At 34.9% G+C, this 27,681-nt stretch overlaps 2 protein-coding genes across 3 annotated transcripts in view; both read right to left on the bottom strand.

Annotated features, from left to right (window-relative positions):
- LOC6052411 (glutamate [NMDA] receptor subunit 1) overlaps window positions 1–17,105 on the bottom strand; it is a 211,166-nt gene extending 194,061 nt beyond the window's left edge. Inside the window, exons 1-2 of one of the 2 annotated variants that reach the window (XM_038266327.1) lie at window positions 16,948–17,105; window positions 16,740–16,887 (exon numbers count right to left, since the gene is read on the bottom strand). The gene's annotated coding sequence lies outside the window, so the exon portion shown is untranslated. Of the gene's footprint in view, window positions 1–11,494; window positions 11,608–16,739; window positions 16,888–16,947 lie in introns of those variants that run through there. The other variant, XM_038266328.1, reaches the window with a different exon arrangement.
- A 1,027-nt stretch (window positions 17,106–18,132) lies between these two features.
- On the bottom strand, window positions 18,133–26,518 carry LOC119769029. Its single transcript, XM_038260910.1, has 4 exons — window positions 26,449–26,518; window positions 18,766–18,972; window positions 18,352–18,609; window positions 18,133–18,308 (listed from the first exon to the last, which is right to left on the bottom strand). Exons 1-4 carry the CDS (start codon window positions 26,516–26,518, stop codon window positions 18,133–18,135), a joined length of 711 nt encoding a protein of 236 aa, XP_038116838.1.
- Window positions 26,519–27,681: the final 1,163 nt, after the last annotated feature.

A 27,681-nucleotide genomic window follows, 5' to 3' on the forward strand; every position in this document is an offset into this window, starting at 1 on the left:
TATTACAGGATTTTACGATTCAACCATCCCAATATTACTGATATTTTTCAAATTAAATTTACTAAAATATCTTTAAAACGAAGTACCCCGGGCAGACGGTAATAACAAAATTCATGTCATTTCAATAACAGATTTTGTTAAAATAACAGAAACTGTTATTGAATATTCTTGAAAATAAATTTTGAAAGAAAAAATAATAACAGTTTCTGTTATTTTAACAAATAATGTTATTGAGATGATATTCAATTGGAAATGTGGAATAAGATAATAATAATTGTTTAAGTTATGTTTTTCCATTTAATTTCATAATAACAGGAACTGTTATTGGTTTGATATTCCATTGGAAATGTGAAATAAGATGATAATAACAGTTTAAGTTATGTTTTCCATTTAATTGTATAATAACAGGTACTGTTATTAATTTGATATTCCATTGGGAAAATCCAATGTAAGTTTTTAAACAAACAGTGTATCCTGCTCACTTCACTGATGTAAAAACTCACATTAGCCCAATCACATTGTTTTGCTTGAATTTTTTTTTTTTTTTTTGTCCTTTATCACTAAATAATTCAAGCAAAACAATGTGATTGGGCTAATGTGAGTTTTTATATCAGTGAAGTGAGCAGGATACACTGTTTGTTTAAAAACTTACATTGGATTTTCCCAATGGAATATCAAATTAATAACAGTACCTGTTATTATACAATTAAATGGAAAACATAACTTAAACTGTTATTATCATCTTATTTCACATTTCCAATGGAATATCAAACCAATAACAGTTCCTGTTATTATGAAATTAAATGGAAAAACATAACTTAAACAATTATTATTATCTTATTCCACATTTCCAATTGAATATCATCCCAATAACATTATTTGTTAAAATAGCAGAAACTGTTATTATTTTTTCTTTCAAAATTTATTTTCAAGAATATTCAATAACAGTTTCTGTTATTTTAACAAAATCTGTTATTGAAATGACATGAATTTTGTTATTACTGTCTGCCCGGGGTACTTCGTTTTAAAGATATTTTAGTAAATTTAATTTGAAAAATATCAGTAATATTGGGATGGTTGAATCGTAAAATCCTGTAATAAAAAGTTTGCAAAATTTTACGAAATTGAGCTCACAATTTTTTTACTGTCTAAAATACTTTGTGTCAGGGAATAATATTTGTATCTTAAACAAATGCTTACTTTTTCAGTAACTTTCCTGTACACAACTACTCGCAAATAACACAATTTTACGTTAATTTTAGGCAGATTTTTGAGTATATAGTTGGCCTTTCAAAGAAAAATAATAAGAAGTTTCAAAAATCTAGCCTAGCATATGAAAAAGGCGTATGAAACATTAAAATGCCGTTTTGACGGTGTCTGGACCAAAGAGCCCATGTCTGGAAATATTTTTATCGGATTCCCCGGACATTTTTACATAACATACTACAAAATGGGAGGAGTTCATTAACAGGGTTCCGAGATATGATTTTTTGAAAATAAAATCCGTGTTTTTCGACGCGCCGCGCGCAAAAACCGGAAAATGACAAAATCGGCAAAAAATCAACTTTTTTCACTAAAACTGCGATAACTTTAAAATTTCAGCGATGACCTATACATATCTGGGTACCAAAAGTTGCGTCTTTTAATTACGAAAATTCTCAGTCCCGGGTATTAGGTGGTGACAGCCTTCGCGCTGCTTCCAATGACCCATTTCAGAATGGCAGAGATCCTAGCGGCCCAATTCCGAGGTCATTGGGCATTGTCTGGCCCCGCCTAAACATAGAACAAGAACCAGACGGATCTCGCACTATCTTTAAACTTCCAATCCCATCAGGCAAAACAGGGATCAGCACGTATATGCCCAAATGCCACTTTTTCTTCCTCTTTTCCCGCGCGAAACAACGACGCAGGCCAAACACGATCGGAGCAAGCCTTGCCTCGCAACGAGCAACGGCGAGACTGGTCAGCTTCTTTCAAAATCACTTTTTCTTCTTTTCTCCCGTGCGAAACAACGACGCAGGCCAAACACGATCGAAGCAGGTTTTGCCTCGCAAAGAGCAACGGCGAGACTCTTCCATAATTGTAATTGTGTGTCCCACAATTCTGGAACACCTGAATTCACTTGATATTTTCACAAAAAAAATAATATTTAAGACCATCCATAAAACATAACTAGGGCTAGTGATTTTCACGGCGAAAAATTTAAATTACGCGGCATGCCAATTTCAAAACATTGCAATTTTACGGCAATTTCGCGGTACTCAAAAATCTGCCTAAAATTAACGTAAAATTGTGTTATTTGCGAGTAGTTGTGTACAGGAAAGTTACTGAAAAAGTAAGCATTTGTTTAAGATACAAATATTATTCCCTGACACAAAGTATTTTAGACAGTAAAAAAATTGTGAGCTCAATTTCGTAAAATTTTGCAAACTTTTTATTACAGGATTTTACGATTCAACCATCCCAATATTACTGATATTTTTCAAATTAAATTTACTAAAATATCTTTAAAACGAAGTACCCCGGGCAGACGGTAATAACAAAATTCATGTCATTTCAATAACAGATTTTGTTAAAATAACAGAAACTGTTATTGAATATTCTTGAAAATAAATTTTGAAAGAAAAAATAATAACAGTTTCTGTTATTTTAACAAATAATGTTATTGGGATAATATTCAATTGGAAATGTGGAATAAGATAATAATAATTGTTTAAGTTATGTTTTTCCATTTAATTTCATAATAACAGGAACTGTTATTGGTTTGATATTCCATTGGAAATGTGAAATAAGATGATAATAACAGTTTAAGTTATGTTTTCCATTTAATTGTATAATAACAGGTACTGTTATTAATTTGATATTCCATTGGGAAAATCCAATGTAAGTTTTTAAACAAACAGTGTATCCTGCTCACTTCACTGATGTAAAACTCACATTAGCCCAATCACATTGTTTTGCTTGAATTATTTAGTGATAAAGGACAATTATAATGATCGGTGTAATAACGATGAAAAAAGGAGCAGCAACAACGGTGTTACTAGCAGATCTTAACCAGCGACACATCAGTTTCGTTCGTGTCTGGAAGTACGTCTTGTCGAGGACAATTCGTATGATTAGTGTTTTAATAATGTGAGAACTGCATGTGGTTAAGGAATAGAAAGTGTCATCATCAAGCCACCTAGCGCAGTCCAACCCGTTCTTGGTGATGCTGAAAATTAATCACGTTCGTCATATTTGCGATAACCAATGATGTACAGCAGTGTTTTCCGAAGTGGGTACTGGGCCCCACTAATAAGGCCGGACAAGTTCCTGGAGTGGACGTGGGCCCCACCATTGATGTATGGAAGGTGGGGCCTGGCCAAAAAAGTTTGGGATTCAGTGATGTACAGCGTCGATTCCCATCTGCTCCAACCTTCTATCGGATGAGAAAGTAACCGTCGGTCCCGACCTTGGTTGTTGTTAGGCCGTTAAGTCAGTTAAGTGCCATAAGTACAGGAAGGTTCCTTGGGGTATAAAGAGTGTGGCACCCTTGTTGGGCCAAGCCACACCGAATCTCCCGGGATGTCCGTTCCGGTTTCTCCACTCTGTTGCTACCTACTCACTCTACTCTTCTGCCACGATTGACAGTCCTCTCTCGTTCTCCCAACTACCCGTCACTGACATCCCCGTGACTACCCGACCAGGATGCTGCAGAGATTACCCGATCAGAATATTGTACTTCTATTCGATCACCACATCTCGTTTTTTCTACAATTCTATAATTTCTTCATTACATAATACCAAATGATCATCTTTGCATTTAAGCATAGAATAGAAGTGTAACTTGGAGAGAAAACAAGATGGCGACGTGTTTCAAAAGGCCTCCACGATTTTTTTCACTTCTCACTGTTCTGACTTCACAGTGTACCTTGAAGTGGTATAACTGGTGGTATAATTCACTGTAAACAAACGATTACAGTAGAGCTCCGCTAATTCGGCAATTTCGAAAAAAAACTAAATTTTATAATCATATTTTCCAGTTTAAAACTATAAGTACCGCCAACTGTTGTGAATTGGGACTACGGTCTGAATAGGGACAGCAACTTTAAAAACAGTTTAAGAACGAAACACAGATTTCGAAGATTAGTAATAAATTGGCAATATTTATTCGAGCAGTTGTTTGGGTGGGTAGCACTAGCGTGCCCAGATCCTCAAGGAAGGTGGGGCAACAATATGAGCGTTTTGAAAATTTCGTCGTTTATGGACACCCCCTTGGCAATTTTAGAACATTATTATTATTATTAATTTGTATAACATTATTTTTTTTTTAATTCTTAGCATTTTCCAAAATAAAAGGATGAGAGCATCGAAACAACTTGTTGAGTTTTTATATTATTGTGATATTTCATTGTTTTATTGTTATAAGGCCGTTGCAAATATTTGTTGAAGTTTATGTCCCTCGACTCTGACCAAAGTCGAGGGGGCAAAAATAAAAAAGTATAAAAATTGAAATTACGAGCCATGGTTTCAACATTTTGATAGAAAAAGTGTTTCAAAATTCATTATACACCTGTCCAGTTGTTTTGCCATCATTAGTTTCCAAAATATCTAAGTATTGACGAAAATTTTATTATTTGCGAAAAATAAAATTATTGCGGTGCTGTACATTGCAATTTCATAAAAATTCAAAACATTTTCAAACATGCCCAAACATGCTAAATATGATTATCAATGCAGAAAAATGCATTTTAGATTGTTTTCAGTTGAATAGACTTCTATTTTCATGGAAATTTTGAAGTTTATATGAAAAATATTTTTGCCCCCTGATTTTTCAGACCAATTTTGAAGGGGGTGACATAAACTTTGTAAAATATTTGCAACGGTCTAACTATACATTGATATATCTTTTAATTCATAACATTGATTATTAATTTTTATCATATATAATTATATTTCAAACGCCTAACCCCCAAAAAAACTAACCCTCTCAAAAAATATCCCAGGGCCTTCATATATTTTATGGACTGGATGAGGGAGTCGTGGATCGCCTGGCCCAAGTCACATGAATGTCATTATCTATTTAATCATATCATAACAAATGGTTGGATAGAGAATGATAATCTTCTAAGGTCCTTAAGATATAAGTCGGTTACTAACCGAACCGTCTCAGTTGAAACATACTGTGGTCATGGCCAAGTCCTGCCAAGACGGGGTACTAATACATACATACATACATACATACATACATACCCCTTGGCAATTTTAGAACAAATTTCTGAGGATGGTGGGGCAACTGCCCCATGTTGCCCCACCCTGTGCACGCTAGTGGTGGGTAGATTTATTTGCTTGGTTCTCAGATGTTCAATTTTCTTGCCTTTGCCAACTCCTTGGACTTTTGCTTCTTCTTCGTTTTGTTGGCTAAAACAAAATTAGAATAACTAAATTTCAAGCCTAATTAAAAAAACGTTACTCAATCCACCTTGAGGTGGCTGATGCCTTCCTTACATTAATGCAGTTTTATTTTCTACTAAATAGCATCGCAAATACAAATTCAATTAAAACATCATCTAATCATAACTTTTCTAAACATTGTCAGAACTTTTGAAGTACTTTTCTAAACTTCATAATATTTACTAGGGCCTGATGGGAACCCAAGACGGATCGAACCGGAGATAATTGAGTGCAGTTTTTTGGTGCACGGACTTACAGACATACACACGCACCAACATTTGTTCAGAATTTGATTCTGAGTCGTTAGGTATACGTGAAGGTGGATCTACGAGGTTGAATTAATAAGTTCACTTTTGAGTGATTTTATAGCCTTTCCTCAATAAGATGAGGAAGGCAAAAATAAACAAAACGGGTCACAAAATGCGTTTAACATTATAGTTATGCTACTGTCACAAAATTGCAAGCATCAATGCATAAATAATTTTTAGATCTGTGTACCCAAAAGTTTAAAATTTGTTCAAAGATTAAAAGCCTATATTTGAAATAAAATAATAAAAGAAAAACGCGATGCAGATAGTTTACAAATTACCAGTTTGTTCAATGAAAATTAAATATTCGGCAATCATTTTGTTTTGCCCCTGATTTTTTTTTTGTATATTTTTGTAAGCGGGCGTTTCGGAACTACAGTCTAAATAGGGACACCACGTTTTAGAGCACTTAAAAGCTTCATATTTGGGAATGAATGAACACATTTTGTTGCTCTGAATCTGAAAAAAAACATTGCTTAAACTGCTGTCCCAATTCGCCCCATGTGTCCCGATTCGCCCCAGATGACGGTACCGCTGCTTCAACCGTTTACAATACTCTTTGCCACAAATAAATAAATATTGTCTTATCCGTAATCACAACCAATTCGATCCATGCAGTTTCAAATGAATGTATGTAGTTTTTTATAACGAAACAATGTTCATTATTTTAAAAAAAGGACACTACATAATAATGCTCCTTTTATTTTGCTTTTGATTAATTTTGGTTCGTTGTCTTTTTAGCTGAACATTGCTATAAAAACCATTGAAAGTTTTTAAAACTTTTTAAAAGTTCAACCTTTCCAAATTAACGAGGTTTGACTGTAGCCCAAGCTTGCATAATTATACCAGATTTTATCATGGCGAAGCTGGATTGTTGGTACAAGATGACGGCAAATCGGTGGCTACGACAAATCGTTGCAAACTTTTAAATAATGTTATAAACATTGCTTTTTCTAATTTTTAATTTTAAAGGTATTCAGTGATATGTGATCGCTACGTTATGCATTATTACGGTAAACTTACCCTTTCGACTTGCACGACGCGTCCTTAAATTGCTCAGGGAGGAAATGATCGGAGCAGATGAACAGGTTTTTCACCGTCCACCGCATTTTGGGATCGAAGAGTAGCGACCAAGCAACAAATTCCGAACTGTGGGAGACATTTTAAGCATTAAGCTATCCAAAATTAATTCGACATTGTTTTTCCTAAACTTACACTAGTTCAATTGTTTTGCAATCATAAGTTTACAAAAATGCAAGATTTGAAGAAAACAAAAATTAAGCGAAAATAGTAGTTTATGCAACAAGTTGCAAAAGAGGATTTTTCAGCACGAGTCGTACATTTATCCAACGAAGTTCATCGAGTTGGATAAATACGACGAGTGCTGAAAAATAAGTTTTGCAACGAGTTCCATACAACATTTTTTGCAATTCCGAAAAACCCATTGAGTGAAATTTCAAGTCAAATTTTCAAGTATTTTGTCGATAAATCGTTTAAATTAAAAAAATGATGAAAAGTGTTACTTTTTGAAACAAGTGCTGAAAAGTTAAACTTTTCAGCACCCATTTCAGTGCTGAAAAGTAGATCTTTTCAGCATTTATTTTGAAAATTGTTGCTATTCGATTCTGTTATTTTTGGTACAAAAGTAGGCTATTTCGTCGTTCAAAAATGACAGGAAAAGTAAGTTGTTTCGCGACGGAATTGCAAAAAAACTTTTGCAATAATAAATATCAAAATTCCAAAGATTTTTAAATCTTTAACCAGGTACCACTACCGAAAAGAACAGAACAAAAATAATTTTAAGAAAAATGCAGATTCGCCAATATGAATAGAACTGTTATTGAATTAGCAAATCTGAATTCGCGAATTGGAACAACTGACAGCTGTCAAAAGCTTAAAACCACGTGTGTGTGTGTGTGTGTGTGTGTGTGTGTGTGTGTGTGTGTGTGTGTGTGTGTGTGTGTGTGTGTGTGTGTGTGTGTGTGTGTGTGTGTGTGGTCCAATCCAATATCCGCTAACCGGTAGCGAAATTATGGGAAAGTATAATTTGTATCAGACTTTGTATATGCCGAATGCTGATACAACTTATCTCAGTCCTGGGTATTAGGTGGTGATAGCCCTCGCGCTGCTTCCAACGATCCATTTCAGAATGGCAGAGATCCTAGCGGCCCAATTCCGAGGTCGTTGGGCATTGTCCGGCCCCGCCTTTACATAGAAGCAAGCACCAGACGGATCCTTGATCTATCTTAAGACTCCCAATCCCTTCTGGCAAATCAGGGATCAGAGCGTATTTAATATGAGAAGAATACAACATGTTTTATAACCTTCAGATGGCCGACTGGTTAGAGTCCCAGACCATCAATCCAAAGGTGCGAGTTCGAATCCCACCTGATTCAGTTTCGTTTTTGTTCAATTCCTGATTCCAAATTTCAAAGGTACCGACCGGGATTTGATCCCTGAGGCAGAAGCCGTAACCATTAAGCCACGGAGCCGGTTCTGTCAAAAGCTTAAAACCACGTGCTCGAAAATTATCGAACAATAGAGGAGAAAAGCAACTCGCAATTCGCAATTCGCAATTTTCAGTGTAAGAACGGGCCTTGACCGATCTTATGCACTAGGTTCCCGACGAACACGCACTGCCCTTACACCTACATCTCACCCTTGCTCTGAGTCAGTACGAGCAGCACGCTAGAACACGCTTTGAGTGTTCGTGCCAGGCATGCACACCTTCTTTCCGGTTACGCATTTTAACTCGGCCGGGGTGGTACATTACGTAGGGTTTGATGTAAGTATAAGCGCCTAACCATTTAAAGTGTGCCTAACAACTTTCATTAAAGCAAAGACTGTTTTATTTTTAGTTTGAATTCAAAACTAATTGTTATTTACTGTGTATTGTTTTCTCCTGAAATCTTTCCTAGTGTTGAGTCGTGTTTATATGTTGGTATTTCTTTTGTCGCGGTGTTTTGTTACAATTTTTGGTCCTAAGCATTTTATAAAAGTTTTTCAAAAGTACAATAGTAATATTTGTGTTAATTCTTTGATCATTCCAAAAATTTAGTAAGGGCTCGAACCTCATTTGGTTGAAGAAAAGGGTGAAGATTGAAAACAATGAACAGTGAAAGAAATATACTATGTAAAGAATCAATAGTAAAAGAAAGATAGTAATTTATTAAGTAGATAATGAAATTAACAATAGTTAATAACAAGAGGTAACAATGTGGTTAAGGTGTTAAGTGCAATTTATAGGGCAGATGAAAAATTATTCAAATAGATAAATAAAGATAAACAAAATTGACATCGCTGCCAAATTAAGGAAAAACAGACAGTTTGTTACAGCAGCATCAATTGGTAAAATAGAGTGGAAAAGCGTTGAGAAATAAGAGAATCAAATGAGTAAAATCGAAATCAAATGGAATAAACAGAAGTTAACAGAAGCCGCGTTAGAAAATCAGTGAAACAAAATAAACAGAAGATAGGTGGTAGATGAAATAGAATGAAGAGAAACCCCGTTGTGCGATGTTTCTGGTACATCCACAGCAGTTGACTCAACATACTGCGAATCAAAACAATACCGTCTACAATCACAAATTACATCCCTTTCCCACATTGTCGCGCCCCTTTCTTTTAGCCGTCTCGACTTTGACCCGCGGTGGTCAAAGGTTTACGATCCGTTTCCACAGGCCACCAGCTAGGTCATCATGAAAACCAAGCCAACGTGGAGGTAAGAAAATAGGACACTTGCAAGGAACCAGAGCTATACTGTCTTGATCAAGAAATGATCTAACAGGACTACGGACGTAGTCAGTGACGCTCCTTCCAGGATGTTCCTCGCCTGAGCGTCAACTGAAGAGGTATCATCAGAATCATTCGCACTTGGCCTGCAATAGAGGAGAAAAGCAACTCGCGACAAAATTTTGAGGCTAGGAATTTTGACAGGTATGATTTTCATAAAGTATTCGCCTCCTTTTCTCTCCCACAGAAAACTGGGGACAATGTAGCTGTCAAACTAGGCCAAGCTGTTAAAGTCACTCACAAAATGAACTTTGAGTGATTTGAGTTCATTTCTGACGTCACGATTTTCTCCTCAATAGAAATGAAGAGATTCGTTTTTTTAAAGAATAAAATTTGATTTTCAATTGCAATGATGTCAGTTCTTTGGCAATGCGATGCAAAAATGGTGGTAAAACAAATCATATAACAAATCAACATATATGTTGATTAAAAATAATATTAAAAATAATTTTCAAAACGAAGTTTAAAAGCGCTGTGAATGTTTAGAACCATAGAAAAATATAGCAGCAGACTTTCCATACTGCCCCTTTGTCTGCGTGTTTCACTCCCGGTTTGTTGATGCTAAGAATAAAACAAATTTTAATTAAATTCTTCCGAATAAAAATCAATAATGGTGTTGTTGCCACCTTTAGCAACACTTTCTTGAAATTATGCCAGAGTAGTGGTATAATAAAGTATACCATCGCCGATACGCGGCGCTACTTGTTCTTGAGAAAAAAGTGATACAACTTGTTTTTGACAGTTGGACTTCTATTCTATGACTCGAGGGGAAGCAAGAACTTTGGGGTTCCCAGAAGCACGTGCACTTTGAATTTTTACAAAAATGATAGAGAGAGAGTAGTTCAAAAATATGTATGGGGTGGCACGTCAGTTCGTCAGTGAATGAACTTACAATTTGGATTTTCTGGAATCATTACAACGTACAAACCTAATGGCACATGTCAGGCCGACGTTTGGCGAAAAAGTGTCCATCCCCGCCAAACTTTTCATCGACATCACCGAGTCACGACGTTTTAGCAAGTTTCTAGCAGAGTTCTTACAGAGCTGGATATTTTTACAGCATTCTAGCAGAAATGTTCTAACGTTCTAGCAGGATTGGCAGAACCAGCTCTGCTAGAAGAATATTTAGTGACTGGGATGACGCGAGAAAATTTACCGATGAAACATTCCAAAATTCTACCAAAATTGTAAGTTTAACAACACCGCTCTAGTATCGGAAAGTTACCCAGTTAACTCAATCCGAATTCTGAAACGGAATCTAATTGGAATCGCAATTCGCAATTCCGTTTCAAACGCAACAACCGGTTCCGTGTTCGAACCGGTTGTTGAGTTTGAAACGGAATTTGTGTACGATTCTAATTAGATTCCGTTTCAGAATTCGGATTGATTTGACTGTTCTCACGGTCATTGGAAATAGTCGTGGATAGACCTAGGGGTTCCCAACTGATGTGAAAAAGTTTTAGTCTATAAAAAAATATGGATCAAAATTTTGATCTCTAATCACTTCTCCGACATCTGTAATCATTTTTCAAACTTGCTCGCAAATTTTAAATTTAATCGGAAAAATCTTATTTTTCTTGAAAAAAGTTTCATTTTTAACCACATGATCACCCCTAATTCTGGCCCGATGTCGCCATCATGTGACCGCGCGCTCTGTTTGTTTGTCAGCAAAGCTGCAGCTGGATGGTGAGACGAAGTGAGGGGGAAGAGGTTTTGACATTTTTATGCCCGCATCTGGCCCGCCGCCTATTTCGTCGGTCGTTTCCAACGATCGAGTCCAGTTAGGAACTGATCGTACGATACTTTTGAGAAACTATGATTGAACGTCAAAGACTCGTTCGAAATAGAAACAACATCGATCAAAAATCAAATGAGTTTTTCAACGTTAGCTTCTCAAGCCGTACCTCTGCCCAGATGAAAGTTTCCAAGGTAAACATTTCACTTCATACCCCAATACTCACACGTAGTTGCTGAACTCCTTGTTACCATTCCTGAGTCGTACTAGATCCGTCACCCGGTGGATCTATCCAGCGGTCCAGCCTACACCGAGAACGCAGTCACTCCTTGCCAGCGCTTCCACATACTTTCGGCGCGCCACGGCGGTCCGGGATGTGTGCAGCAGCAGCCGGTCCACCGTGGAGAAGTGTCCCTGCATAGAAAAGAAAAAAAATGGTTATGGAAAATTCCTGCCGCTGTTGTGATATGAGATTCCGCCTTCCAAAAATTACGCCAACTTTCAATTACTCACCTAAAAATATTGTTGCTTCACAGCGGCAACACCTTCGCCAACCCCGAACCATTCCGATTCGGTCTTCCGGCGGAACTGTCCAACCAGCACCGGGATCGGGGCCATTATTAGCACCGCGAACACGCACAAATGCCGGGTATGTTCCACATCCCCGGGGACACACGACTTTACGCGGAAATTTCCTCTCGAAACGCGCGACACGAACAGGATCAATCATGCGCGAATGAAAAATAATGACAGCTCGCTCGAACCATGGTGCGTTCGTTTCAGGTGCGTCGCACAGATTTAGTGTAATGGTGCGCTCTTTAAAAGAAGGTCGCACGGGTTCAGTGTTAATGTGAGTTTGCGTTCAAAAATGTTTAAATGTTTAAATGTTTAAATGTTTAAATGTTAAAATGTTAAAATGTTAAAATGTTAAAATGTTTAAATGTTTAAATGTTTAAATGTTTAAATGTTTAAATGTTTAAATGTCTAAATGTTTAAATGTTTAAATGTTTAAATGTTTGAATGTTTAAATGTTTAAATGTTTAAATGTTTAAATGTTTTTAAAATTTTAATATTTTAATATTTTAATGTTTTAATATTTTAATGTTTTAATATTTTCAAATTTTAATATTTTAATATTTTAATATTTTAATATTTTAATATTTTAATATTTTAATATTTTAATATTTTAATATTTAAATATTTTAATATTTTAATATTTTAATATTTTAATATTTTAATATTTTAATATTTTAATATTTTAATATTTTAATATTTTAATATTTTAATATTTTAATATTTTAATATTTTAATATTTGAATATTTGAATATTTGAATATTTTAATATTTTAATATTTTAATATTTTAATATTTTAATATTTTAATATTTTAATATTTTAATATTTTAATATTTTAATATTTTAATATTTTAATATTTTAATATTTTAATATTTTAATATTTTAATATTTTAATTTTTTAATATTTTAATATTTTAATATTTTAATATTTTAATATTTTAATATTTTAATATTTTAATGTTTTAATATTTTAATATTTTAATATTTTAATATTTTAATATTTTAATATTTTAATATTTTAATATTTTAGTATTTTAATATTTTAATATTTTAATATTTTAGTATTTTAATATTTTAATATTTTAATATTTTAATATTTTAATATTTTAATATTTTAATATTTTAATATTATAATATTTTATTATTTTAATATTTTAATATTTTAATAGTTTAATATTTTAATATTTTAATATTTTTATATTTTTATATTTTAATATTTTAATATTTTAATATTTTAATATTTTAATATTTTAATATTTTAATATTTTAATATTTTAATATTTTAATATTTTAATATTTTAATATTTTAATATTTTAATATTTTAATATTTTAATATTTTAATATTTTAATATTTTAATATTTTAATATTTTAATATTTTAATATTTTAATATTTTAATATTTTAATATTTTAATATTTTAATATTTTAATATTTTAATATTTTAGTATTTTAATATTTTAATATTTTAATATTTTTTTATATTTTAATATTTTAATATTTTAATATTTAAATATTTTAATATTTTAATATTTTAATAGTTTAATATTTTAATATTTTAATATTTTAATATTTTAATATTTTTATATTTTAATATTTAAATATTTAAATATTTTTATATTTTTATATTTTTATATTTTTATATTTTTATATTTTAATTTTTTTATATTTTAATATTTTAATATTTTAATGTCTTAATATTTTAATATTTTAATATTTTAATATATTAAACAAAACACTTGATCAACATATCCTTGTTTCCTATTATGTGTTTGTAAAAGTTTGAGTATTGTAAATTTTTATCGTTACTATTTTTTTTAAATACATCATGAGAAAACCAATATAAAAACCATGCAATTTTCTGTAACCATACGCTTTACGGTAGCTTATTTGTTATAACTTTATGAGACTTCCAATAACAAAACCTTTCAATTAGTTGTAACCATGAATTTTATAGTAGCTTCATCGTCATTCCAATAAAGTTCGAAAACGTCAACAATAAACTTACTATAAATATCATAATATGTATTGTAATTGCATGATTTTAACAGTGCAAATCATCATATAATTTTATGCGGGTAAGGAGTCATCGACAACGATCTACAATCTATGTCACACAAAATCCACAGTAATAATCACCATATCTTAGATTGCCAGTCGGACATAGATCATGGTTAGTGTCGCTCCTATATGATATCGGTATACCAGGGTTGGCATGTATTGAAGGTGCATTCTGGGAATGTAGATGATACGTGGCATCGATAGCACAGAACTTAAACTCAGGGGTATGACAAACTTCCCAATCATATGTCTGAAAGAGTAAAACGTCGACCTTGTTCATCTCCTAGATCCTTTGTCACAAGAGACTTGGACAGGTTGCACCAAGGGGCTGGAAACTCTAATATTTTTTTAAAATACTGAGTATATTAACGATATTCCAGTATACTTGTTAGTATACTAACCGAAAAGCAATAAACTGTTAGTATATTAAGATACTCTCAGTATATTGGTAAGTATACTGGCGATATGTAAAGGAAATAATAAGTATACTAACATATATTTTGATATACTGGTTGACATAATAATTATAGCTCTAAGAGTTTCCAACCCCTTGGGTTGCACTAGCATTTCGGTTTATATCTGCATTGTCTTTGACTTTGGCTAGAACCTACCATTTATCATTGTGGGGGTGGGCCGTTTACTTAACGAGTTATATCTTTATCGTACTTGATAAGATCGCATCAAGCTTTGGCCATAAGGATACCGTATAGCCTACAGTTCTTTCTTTTTTTACTATTTTTACGAAAATCAAAACCAAATTTAGCTGTAAGCTATTTTCTTTACATTCCCCTTTTTTCGGGTTTAAGACTCAGACGCTTGAAGTCTCTTTTTTTATTTTGACTTTATTTTGAATACTGAAAAGCTCTCTTTTAAATATTTGAATGCGAGCTCTAGGATTGTAGAAAGTTTATCGAGCTTTAAGCTCTGTCCTTTTTAATGAGCTCGAAGCTAAAAGCATGTACAGTTGTATCGAGTTTGGAGCTTATGGTTCCGAGCTCTTGACCCGGAGCATTACGCTTATATCTGAGCTCGTAGCTCAATAAGTTATTTGTTATTTATTGTACTCGCTTCAAACTCGACTTGTTCTCTTTTTTTAGAGGTCTCGTGGCTAAATTTTTTTCGAGCTCGAGGCTCAGTCTCACGGAGAGCTCGAAGCTCGGAGTGTTGTTTTTTTTTAACAAGCTCGATGCTCAGACTCCTGAAGAGCTTGAAGCTCGGAGTTTTGTTTATTTAACGAGCTCGAAGCTCAGACTCCTAAAGAGCTCGAAACTCGGAGCATTGAATTTTTTTACGAGCTCTAAGCTCTGTCTCCTGAAGAGCTCGAAGCTCGGAGATTTGTTTTTTTTAACGAGCTCGAAGCTGGAAGATTTTTTTTAACGAGCTCGAAGCTCAGTCTCCTGAAAAGCTCGAAGCTCGGAGATTTTTTTCAACGAGCTCGAAGCTCAGTCTCCTGAAGAGCTCGAAGCTCAGTCTCCTGAAGAGCTCGAAGCTCGGAGATTTGTTTTTTTAACGAGCTCGAAGCTCAGTCTCCTGAAGAGCTCGAAGCTCGAGTTTTTTAACGAGCTCGAAGCTCTATCCCGAGCTCGAAGCTCTAACCCGAGCTCGAAGCTCTATCCCGAGCTCGAAGCTCTATCCCGAGCTCGAAGCTCTATCCCGAGCTCGAAGCTCATCCCGAGCTCGAAGCTCTATCCCGAGCTCGAAGCTCAACCCCGAGCTCGAAGCTCATCCCCGAGCTCGAAGCTCATCCCCGGGCTCGAAGCCCAATACCCGAGCTCGAAGCTCAATTCCGGGCTCGAAGCCCAATCCCGAGCTCGAAGCTCATCCCCGAGCTCGAAGCTCATCCCCGGGCTCGAAGCCCAATACCCGAGCTCGAAGCTCAATTCCGGGCTCGAAGCCCAATCCCGAGCTCGAAGCTCAACCCCGAGCTCGAAGCTCCATCTCCGGGCTCGAAGCCCAATACCTAGCTCGAGGCTCTCAGACACGCTATTAGTCCCCCAACTAATTGTGTTGTTTTTGTTTACACTTTCGTCGTCGATGCTGTTCGGCGATCGTCTTAAAACGCCATGGAAGTCACTATTTTTTTTATTTTTCCAATACCAACTAAGACGTAGTGCCGTCATTTTTTTCACTTCTTTTGTCCTTTCTTTTACTGCGCTATTCTGTTTTTTTTTTTCAAAACACTTTTTGTCACTGATTTGAGGATAACCGGAACGGACCTGATTGATTCGGAACCATTGGAGGATCCCATCCTCGTCGCCACTTGTGGCACCCTTGTTGGGCCAAGCCACACCGAATCTCCCGGGATGTCCGTTCCGGTTTCTCCACTCTGTTGCTACCTACTCACTCTACTCTTCTGCCACGATTGACAGTCCTCTCTCGTTCTCCCAACTACCCGTCACTGACATCCCCGTGACTACCCGACCAGGATGCTGCAGAGATTACCCGATCAGAATATTGTACTTCTATTCGATCACCACAAAGAGGTTTGGGTGCTCTCCCATTCAAGCCTTCGGACTCCTTGGTTCGAGCAGAAACTTGCAATAGAGACCACGAAAGACCCGGAGCTCCCGCAATCAGAAACGGCTCAGGGCAGCACGCTGTTTCCGGCCGCGGTTGATCTACATCAATTTCCCGAAAAGACCTCAAAGAGTTTGTCAGTTGAACTTTCTTTCTTCACAACCGTATGGAGCTAGTTAAGGATTGACATCAAATTGACCTTTCATCAACGAGCCACAGTCCATGTTCGGCTCAACCGTGCTTTGGGACACCCAATTTTATCAACAGTTTGTCACTAAATTCGGTGCATTATAAATCAGGAGCTGAAAACACTTCTTACTTGTTAGTCCTACCAGTAGTACTGAAACAACTAGCGACTTCCGTTTGCTGCCGGTGGCGGAAGCTGGAAAAACGACACAGCGTCCTGAAGCTAGAGTTTGACGTCCTCATCCATGATTTACGGAACCGTTGTAGGGACTTCAAGCCGTCTAGAAAGAACAAAACGATTTTTGTAATAAACTACGAAAGAGCCTACTCGCCAAACTTACTTTTCTTTTCCTCAGAATCGGCGATCATCAATAGAAAACGATTATTAAATAGAAAACTGCCAGAGAAACGCTTAGAAATTGTTTTTTTTTTTCCTATCGCAGGGGCTGGAAATCTACCCGTCGTGATGTAAACAAAGTAGAAAACACTGTGTCGATTTTATGATGATTAATGTCAAGGTCAAGGCACTTTGCATCTGTCAAGTCAGGGCTGACACCGACACAACGGAACTGTCATTATTCCTTTACAGATTTGAGCATTTCTGTACAAATATTTTACAGATTTCGAGTTTTTTACCCAAGAATGAGAAATTTACTCATTTTTGCCTAATGTAATGTAAAGTAAAAAGAGTAGATTTCCATAATCTTATTTTCCGTGTAGTACAATCCAGAGTTCAAACGTCAATAATTTCGCTTTGTTTTCCTTTCGAGTCGAGCACCGCAAGTGAAAGTCGAAATCAATAGAGCTTTATGACGTTTCGCGTACGCACACTAGCGCACCATTTGATTTTGCTGGCTGACAAAATTTAACCTCACTTTCTTTTCGTGTACGTATACGCTATACATACGCACGTAGATTACTCTATATTAAATGTTTAAACTTTTGTGGGTTAATCTTCAAACCACAGCGGGTAAACTCATTTCAGAGTGTAATGTTTACATTTCAGTCGGTTCGTCAAGGTTCATTTTGGCTCGCGGAAAAAAAATCGTTTCTGTAAAATTATTAAACTAGGTATAAGTGTGAGAGTGTTTTTATTGCGAAAAAGATAAGAAATCCATGTAAATTCGTTATCAGGTGGTCGTTTGTAGATTGAATGTGATTTTTAATGGTTTTTGCCAATGTTTTTGCTGATTTTTTGAGCGTGTTTGTTTTGATCCACTTTTTAAACATTCGCAGTGGCAACCGCAGGTTTGGCGATTTCAGAACCGCATTTGGAGGTGATAATGACCTCTCAACCGTGGCAAGGAGAAACATTTCGACGAATCTGCGGCTTGGTGGTGAATTTGCTGCGGTAGTTTGTTGGTTAGTGTTGTGTTTGGAGTTGGCGTGAAATCAAAAGCCGGATCGAGTGGCCTTGCAAACCGAAGGCAGCAGGGAACCGGTCTTCCATCGACTCCGACTGCTCCACCAGACACCGCGTTGCGAGGAGCGAGACGCTCGCCGTTCCGTAAGTCACAGTGTTCAGCTCAGACACTCGCAAGCGCTCGTTCGGGTTCTTCCTCCACGTCGGCGGTGGATGCGACCGGATGGCGACGGAAACGTAGAATTATAGAGAACAGGTCGTTCTGAACGGTCGGTCCCACCTTCAACACATCGATCAAGGAGTACTTGCCGGCTTCGGAGTCGCCGCTTTGTGGACGAACTGGAAGGTTTGAGCACAGCGTGATGCGGTAAGTAGTACTTACGCACTTCTGGTGGATCTTCTCGCTCATCAATTTCTTTGCAGTGACCCAGCGCCTCGTTCTCTTTGACTAACTCCGTGTACTGCTCCCGTAATTCCGGGTTGCACGACGGACGGCGCTTCAGACGGTTGAATCTCCTCAACGCTTGGACTCGGTTGTCGCCCAGCTCAAGAACCGCGTCCTTGAACGGCAACTGGAGGAGGAAGCGGCCACTGTCGTCACGGGCGTGGGTGCCGTGAAAGTGCTCTTCCACTTCTTGCTCTTCATTGGTTTGCAGTTGTCTGCTAGTTCTTCAACCAGCCAGAACTTCTCGATGACGTTGTTCAGCTGATCCTTCAGCGTGGTATTCGAGTGAACGACTTGGCTGCTGGAACGGGTCGTACACGCCGGTCACGATACAGCCCAGATCGGTTTAACGCAGAGTCACGGTGCCGTTTGCCAGTTTCACTCGATCCGTTCGCAGCAAGTAGTTCGATGCCATAACCAGGTCGATCTCGTGCGGCTCGCTGAACGTCGGGTCTGCCAGGAACACGTCGCTCGGGATGTGCCAAGCAGCAGTCTCGATTCTTGCCGACGGGATCCGTCCAGTATGCATGTCCGCAAGCTCGTTCAACATTGGTAAAGCTACACAAACGTTCAGATAAGTATTTTTTTAAAGTGTTATATACTTTTGAATAGATACTTTGTTTTTTTCTTTTTATTCCAGAGTTTCTTCAATGGATCCAATTAAATATTTTAGAAACATTTGTGCCATTGATCAGCCACTAAATTTGATAGGCAATGCAATACGTCTATCGGTAAGTCACTTAAAAATTATTCTAAAGTGAAGCTATCACGTGATAACCCGGAAACCATTTGTGGTTACCTGCTTTTTTCCTCAATTTTTGAATTTATATTTACCGTTCAAACATTGATCATTAAATTTATCAAAATGGATAAAAACTTTGGTTTTTAGATAAAGATTATATCGAAAAAACTAGACCTTGCTAAATGTGACTGAATTCAGTTTAGTCCTTGAATAGTTACGATAACAAGCAATTTTGGTGTTGCAATGAATCAATTAATAAGAAAAAGGGACTCTGAAATTTATATCATTTTTATTTTGTCAATTAGGAATTTATTTCATTTGGAAAATTCTCTTAAAAGCACAACTAATCTAATTTTTAACTTTCACATGTCCTCAAAATACACCGCGCTTTGAAAATTTGCTAAAATTATCAAAAAAGTTGTTTTAATCAGAGAAAAATCTTGTTTTGATACCTATTTATTATTGCGATTTTCTGTAAATATATGGCCCAAAGGAGTGAAAGAGGTGGAAAGAGGGTCCTGAACCGGGAGGGTGTATCTTAAACGAATAACATAATTTTTTGGATCGAAATCTAATTTACGGCCGGGATAGCTTTCCATGTGATAAAATAATAACACTTTTTGTTATGCAATCAATCCATATAAATAACAGTTTTTGTTATTTGGGTGCCCCCCATTCATCGCTCAGAATAACTAACCTTGTTATTCTATTGTTCTGGATTCTATGTTATTAGTATGTTATTGCAATAACAGAGCAATAACAATTTGAGTTATTTTTCGAACAATTTTTTGTTATTGAAATTTGTTATTTTAACAACTAATCCGATCATCCCAATAACGGATTTTGATCTTCTCACAATATCAAAAACTGACCTTCCCAAGTTATTTCCGTCTGCTCATCCTTCAATATAAATAAAAAATAATCACAACTATAAATCCACCAAAAGTAGAATTAGTAGAATAAGAGATATTACATTTTGTTTGCATATGGTTTTCAGGAATAGTGAAATTTGAGTATTTAGCCAAAATTTCATTTAAAATAGGTTTGTTTTCCATTTCGTCGCTTGTGTGCTATATTGTGACGCGGCTGCTGTAAAAAGATAGGACGTGTCACAAGATAGCACACAAGTGACGATTTGTTATTGATAAGTCCAGATAATTAGAAAATGTTGCAAAGTGCTTAAAACATTTTCTAAAAACATAAACAACTTTATTTTTGTACAAAATTTCCTTTTTACAGAGATTCAAAAATTAATAGCAAAACTGCTCTGCAGTTTCTTTCTTTGCAGTTTTGAAAATCGTCCTTTCACTTTTTTTGTGAAATGTTAAACAAATCCAGAGTTTTTTTTTGAAAAAAAGGTCCTATAAGCTATTGTCTTTCATATGTTTATAGGACCTATTAAAAAAACTCTATTAACCATGCTTTGAACTAGAGGTGGGCAAAACCGCTCTTTTTAGGAGCCGCTCATTTTCGTTCGCTCATTAAAAAGAGCCGCTCTTTTGAACGGCTCTTTCGCTCTTTTTCAAAATGTTGATGAAAAGATTTTTCTAAAATCGTATGATTTTATAAGTTATTTCACATTGGACTTTTACAAATAATTTGAAACTGAAAACGAGAAGATGCCCTTTAAAACCATAGGTCTTGGCGGTCTCTAGGTCAAGATTTCTTCTCGAACCTAAACATTTAAGTAATTGAATGACATCCAAACTTAAATCTAGGATGTTGGAAAATTGCTTTTAATTCTAAAATTGCGTTTATTTTTGCAAGAATTGAACTAGTGCTGATATTTTATTTGGAGAAAACATTCTGCGAACTCTTTTCTACATTCTTATTTAATCAATAAAGTCTGTAATTGCTAAAAGGATTTTTTTTCCAAAATCTCTAAATTATCCTGGAAATTTTTGGTAATATTTTACAAATTATGCAATTTGAAATTCTCAAATTTGTATTCCGGTAATACTTTAATGTACAATAGTTTTTTTCATAATGTTCAATAACTCATTTACTTTTGGAATTGATTTTCATTAGCATTGAAAAATTTGAAATTTTATTTTCAATTCTCAAAAACAAATTCAATACTATTTTTTTAAGTTCAATAAATTATATTTATAACAAAATCATGCCATTTCGAGCCGGATTTTTCAAAAGACGGAAATTTAAAAAAGAACCGCGGTTCTTTTTTTGTGAGCCACGATTCTTTCGTTCTTTTTAGTGAACTGGCTCTTTGAGCGGCTCGCTCTTTTTTTGCCCACCTCTACTTTGAACGTCAAATTGTATTATCCAAGGCATGTTACAACCAAAGCTTATTTCGCTGGAACTTTTCGTAAAACATTGTTATAAACAATATTTTTGAAAATGAGATTCAAAATGCCTGTTAAAATGTTTGTGGATTGCTTGAATAAAAAAAAAAAACTCTTGAACAGCGAGGGACAATTGGTTAGATCGTGGAAGTTATCCCGGGGAAGTTATCCTGGACGCCATAATAATGGCGGCCGTAGGCCGTAGGAGAACTTCCCATTTTCTCAAAAAATCAGAGTTAAAAATTTGCACTTTTCCCCAAATTTTCCTTGAAAAAGGGTAATGAAATTCTGATTTTTGATTGATGGAAATTCATACATCAAAAATTTATGCACAATTTAAACAAAAACTAACAAAACAGCCATTAAGGTCAAAACGAGTAGGATCAATAAATGGCTTGACTGCTTGTTAAAAATCATACAACTAAAAAAAATACAACAATTCCATTTGAAAAGAGACTAAACCGAAAAAAAGTTCTCCGATCGGGCTCAATATTTTTCTGGGGGTTCCTTGGTCAAAATAATTAGACTCGTATTTTTTTGTTTGGCTACATCGTGCTAAGGTGGTTTAAAAAATGGCAATTTTCATCATTTTTCGCAAAAACCAAAAAATCATATCTCCGCGTCATTTCATCCGATTTCAGCTGTCTTAGACGCAAAAGAAAGGTGATTAGTTTTGCTATTTGAGAAAAATAGTAAGAAGTTTCAAAAATCGAGTTAAACTTTGAAAAAGTCGTATGAAAACTTAAAAAGGCGTTTTGACCGTGTCTGGGCCAAAGAGCCTATGTCTGAAAATAGTTTTATCGGATTCCTCGGAAAATTTCACATATCGTATCAAAAAATTGGAGTCAGGACTAACAATTTTAAAAGGCCAATAATTCAATATTAAGCCCCTTTTTTAAAAAAAATACTGTTTTCGAAAAGATCGGAAAATTTCACTAATGTTTCATGTTTTAACATTGAAAATCGGACCATTAGTTGCTGCGATATCGACATTAGAAAATGGTGGGTTGTTTGGGTGAGACTTAGAAAACTTAAATTTTCCTGTTTCTTTTTCTTTAAGCCGCTGTATCTCAGCAACCAGAGGTCCAATCTTCAATGTCTCTTATCATATATCATAGCAAATTTTCTGAACTCTAAATTTTTTTTTTTTTTTTTGGAAATGATCACTAGTGGTCACTATTTTAAAAAAATCTAAAAACTGTAGGGGAGAGTGGGGAGACTTGATCCCCGGGGACACTTGATCCCAAGCCTGTATCTCGTCAGCATGTGGGTAAAACAATTAGCTTTGTTCTAGAAAGTTGTGCGAAATTAACTAAAACTTATTGTAGAAAACAAAGAAAAACATTAAAAAATGTTTAGATTCAGTTACACACATTTTTCTAAAACGAGCTGCAAAAAACTTCCAAGAGATCTTTTTTTCTTTGTATTGATATGTATAGAAAACACTCAAAAATTATTCAAAAAAATATTTTTTATACATGAATTGTTTGATAAATTTTTCAACTCCAAAACCCTTACGCATTTGATGTTAAATTTATCGTCATACTATTTTTACAATCAATTGTTTAAAAAAGTGTGTTTAGGGAGACTTGATCCCTGCATTTTTACAGTCACTGGAATCAGCCTCAAGATTAATTAATTGGGCTGGGTTTTCGTACATAGTTTCCTTTAGTATAGTTGTACATAACTTACTGCAGTTTGAACCATTTTTCAAAAGTTTCGTAAACAAAAATTTCCAGCTTTTGTAAACATGCTTAATTTTGGTCTAAAAAATAATATTTTAAGTTTTTAAATATTTAACATAATAAACTTGTTATATTTTGAACACAAACGTACAGGTTTTATGTGAAATTACTGTAACTAATAGAAAATTAAAAGTTTGGATGAATAAGAAACATTTTGCTTAAGATTTCTTCAAAATGTTGAAAGGGGGATCAAGTTACCCCTAACATTTTTAAAATGCCGGTTTAAAATATTTTTTTAAAACGCTTGGCATGATTCGAAGAGTTTATCTGATGAAATATCCTTATTAGCCAAACACAGATGAATGTTTAAGCTTTCAATTCATGCAAAAAGTTTATAGTTTTGTGAGAAATTGACAGAGTTATGTGCGATACAAAAAAAGGGGATCAAGTCTCCCCACTCTCCCCTATATTTCGATAAAGTCAAACTTTCTGTGGCTCTATCTGAAAACGGAGCCCTTTATCAAAAATTCTGTAAAGTACTTTTCGATAGCAGATTCAATTGAACATAAAAAATAGGTCAAAATTTGTTTTGTTTTTTTTTCCAAAAATCACTATTTAAAAAAATATTATGACTCGGCGGGTTTTTGTTCCCTTGAACACCAAAAAAACTCGAAAATAATAAAAAATGTATTTTGGAAAACTGAGTTTAAAAATAAATAAAAAATCGGCAATTTTTTATCCGTGTACCAATATTTTTTCTCAATAGCCCTCAACAATACCTACAACTTTGCCGAAGACACCAAATTGATCAGAATATTCACTCGAAAGTTACAGCTGTTTCAATATTTCGTCAGTTGTGTGCTATCTTGTGACATAGACCATTTTGGTCTAAAATGAGTTAATGATGACGTTTTTCTGTACTTAACAAACACAACAAGATGCCTTAACCCGATTTTGGAAACTTGCTTCCGTTTCCCGGAAATCGCAATACACAATTTATCATCAAAATGATCGTGCACACTTGTGACACGTCATACATGTTGTTGGAAAATGTTTTTTTGTTGATACACATTTTCTAAAAGCAATGCAATCTTTTGTTTTTGAAAATATGAGCAGTTCTCTAGGATTTCGGTCATTCGATTTTTTTTGTATTTTTTAATCCGAATGAAACTTTTTTGGTGGCTTCGGTATGCCCAAAGAAGCCATTTTGCATCATTAGTTTGTCCATATAATTTTCCATACAAATTTGGCAGCTGTCCATACAAAAATAATGTTTGAAAATTCAAAAATCTGTATCTTTTGAAGGAATTTTTTGATCGATTTGGTGTCTTCGGCAAAGTTGTAGGTATAGATATGGACTACACTGGAAAAAAATGATACACGGTAAAAAAATTTGGTGATTTTTTTATTTAACTTTTTATCACTAAAACTTGATTTGCAAAAAAACACTATTTTTATTTATTTTTTATTATTTGATATGTTTTAGAGGACATAAAATGCCAACTTTTCAAAAATTTCCAGGTTGTGCAAAAAATCTTTGAGCGAGTTATGATTTTGTTAATCAATACTATTTTTTTCAAAAAATCGAAATATTGGTCGCAAAAATTTTTCAACTTCATTTTCCGATGTAAAATTAAATTTGCAATCGAAAAGTACATTTTTAAATGTCGATATGTCAGCAACTAAGAGTCCGATTTTCAATGTTAATATATGAAACATTTGTGAAATTTTTCGATCTTTTCAAAAAAAATATTTTCAAAATTTTTAAACCAAGACTAACATTTTAAAAGGGCGTAATATTGAATGTTTGGCCCTTTTGAAATGTTAGTCTTGGTTTAAAATTTTTGAAAATATTGTTTTCGAAAAGATCGAAAAATTTCACAAATGTTTCATATATTAACATTGGAAATCGAACTTTTAGCTGCTGACATATCGACATTTAAAAATGATGGGCTGTTTGGGTGAGACTTAGAAAACATCAATTTTCGTGTTTTTAAACCTTTGCATTGCAATATCTCAGCAACTAAAGATCGTATCAACAAAGTCCGAAGATGCAAAATATAGAGAATTTTCTCGGCTTTTCAAAAATATTTTTTCCAAAAGTGTGCAAACATGTGCACTAATTTTAAAAAATGAAAAACTGCGGCTATTTTCAAAAAAGTCACCTAAATATGGATTTATCTTGAAAACGGTGCACTTTATCAAAATTTTAATAAAGTACTTTTCGATTGCAAATTTGATTTTACATCGAAAAATGAAGTTGAAAAATTTTTGCGACCAATATTTCGATTTTTTGAAAAAATTAGTATTGATTAAAAAAATCATAACTCGCTCAAAGATTTTTTGCACAACCTGGAAATTTCTGAAAAGTTGGCATTTTATGTCCTCTAAAACATATCAAAAATAAAAAAATAAAAATAGTGTTTTTGCAAATCAAGTTTTAGTGATAAAAGTTAAATAAAAAAATCACCAAATTTTTTTTACCGTGTATCATTTTTTTCCAGTGTAGTCCATATCTATACCTACAACTTTGCCGAAGACACCAAATCGATCAAAAAATTCCTTCAAAAGATACAGATTTTTGAATTTTCAAACATCATTTTTGTATGGACAGCTAACAAATTTGTATGGAAAATTATATGGACAAACTAATGATGCAAAATGGCTTCTTTGGGCATACCGAAGCCACCAAAAAAAGTTTCAGTCGGATTAAAAAATACAAAAATTAAAATTGAAGAAAAAAGACCGATTTCGTAGAGAATTGCTCATATACTGATTAAGTCGGTTAAACTATTGATTTATGTCTATTTTAGTTTGTATAGGAATTCTGTGCACACTTGTGACACGTAGTACAATTTTTACTTTCGAAACACACTTGTGACACGTGCTTTTCACATTTTTGGTTACATTAATCAGTCCAAAAATGATTGGATGGTTAATTCAATCATAAAATATAAATGCAGTTTTGTTGTGAAAATGCTAGTGGCCAAGGCTGATTTAAGATGTCGAACTCAAAACACTTATTTTGGTAAAAAGGACAATTCAGTGTCAGTCAACATTGTTTTAAATGATGCTGAACATGCCAAATAAAAGATTTGTAGACAACAACACGCTTATAATTGTGATTTTATTGAATTTTTCATTAAAAACCCTTCAGAGGGTCCACTATAGGAAAGGGGTCCACTAATGGATAACGTACCCTATTTAAAGCTACTCGTTTCCGCTACCAGTTGATTCCTTACGATGAGTTCTGGATAGGGCTGGATATTTCTACTGGATAGACGGAAGATCATCATCTTAGTTTTACCGATGTTGAGAGCCAGTAGATTGTTCTGCCAGGGCAGGTAGTCGAGCACCAGTTCCAGGTCCTCCTGCATGCTTGCTACTACCTGAGCAGGTGAAGAGCCAGCGTACGTAATCGCTGTATCTTCAGCAAACAGTCGTGGTTTTCCTCTCAAAGGCAGCTTGGGTAAGTCGTTCACGTACAGCAAAAACAGCAACGGACCAAGAACACTGCCTTGTGGAACCCCACAGATGACAGCGCTGTCGTAGCTACATGTTCCGGCTACAACCAATTCTCGATTTTTCGATTTTCTCGAATAGTACTAAATGGTCGTTGTCACAAGATAGCACACAGCTGACAATTTACGTAACATTTTTGTATGGACAGCTGTCAAAATTGTATGGAGACTTGTATGTTGCTCATCATAGAAATAATGGCTAATATGCCATTTGGCCGAAATTGCGTTTATCACACTAGCTTGTTCTTTGGAGACTAAATAATCCCCTGAAACTTGTTTTTTTTTTTCAAAGAAAATGTTTAGAGCGAGTTGTGGCGCTATAATCACGGCAAATAGTGTCCAGGGCATTCGTGGAAATACAATGTCCCATCCCAGAGGGTACCGGAATACCAAACCTTCTTAGCATGGTGCTCCCAACGAATACAACCAAATCTCGGAGCGTATGGTGGTGTGTCCCCACGCTTCTTCCTCTCCTGTCGATTCAGAATTGTGTTGTTGTTCGAACACTCAGTGCTCAAACTCAACCCAATTACGAGTCATCTCTGCGCAGTAGGCTTGGCCGCTTTAACGCTTGTGATGTTTCAATGCATTCCGATGCAATGGCGCACTACAAATGTTAATAAATGACAAGAAGAGTGCTAGGCGACATCTAACCTAAGGCACTCTCCAGGATCCCTTCGAAAGATTGGCTGCGCTAGGGTCTGATTAGATTAGATTAGATGCGGATCAAAAAAACAAAATGGCTATTATGCCAAATAAATGAAAAATTGGCTAGTATCGATTTACTGCAGTTTTTCAATGTTTTGAACCATAATTTCATGTATATTTTGACTTGGGATTGTGAATAATTACTAATTGTCATCTGACACAAATAAGGATACATAGGGCAAATAGCGACAGATGCTTTGGTCATGTTAAAAAACTTTTGCTGGGCAACACAAAACAACATAATAAGTGCACAATCTGATATCACCATTTAAACTATTGTCCCGATTCACCCCAGTTGAGGTAGTGTTCAA

Source organism: Culex quinquefasciatus, chromosome 3 (assembly GCF_015732765.1).
Source record: "Culex quinquefasciatus strain JHB chromosome 3, VPISU_Cqui_1.0_pri_paternal, whole genome shotgun sequence".
Lineage (NCBI taxonomy): Eukaryota > Metazoa > Arthropoda > Insecta > Diptera > Culicidae > Culex > Culex quinquefasciatus.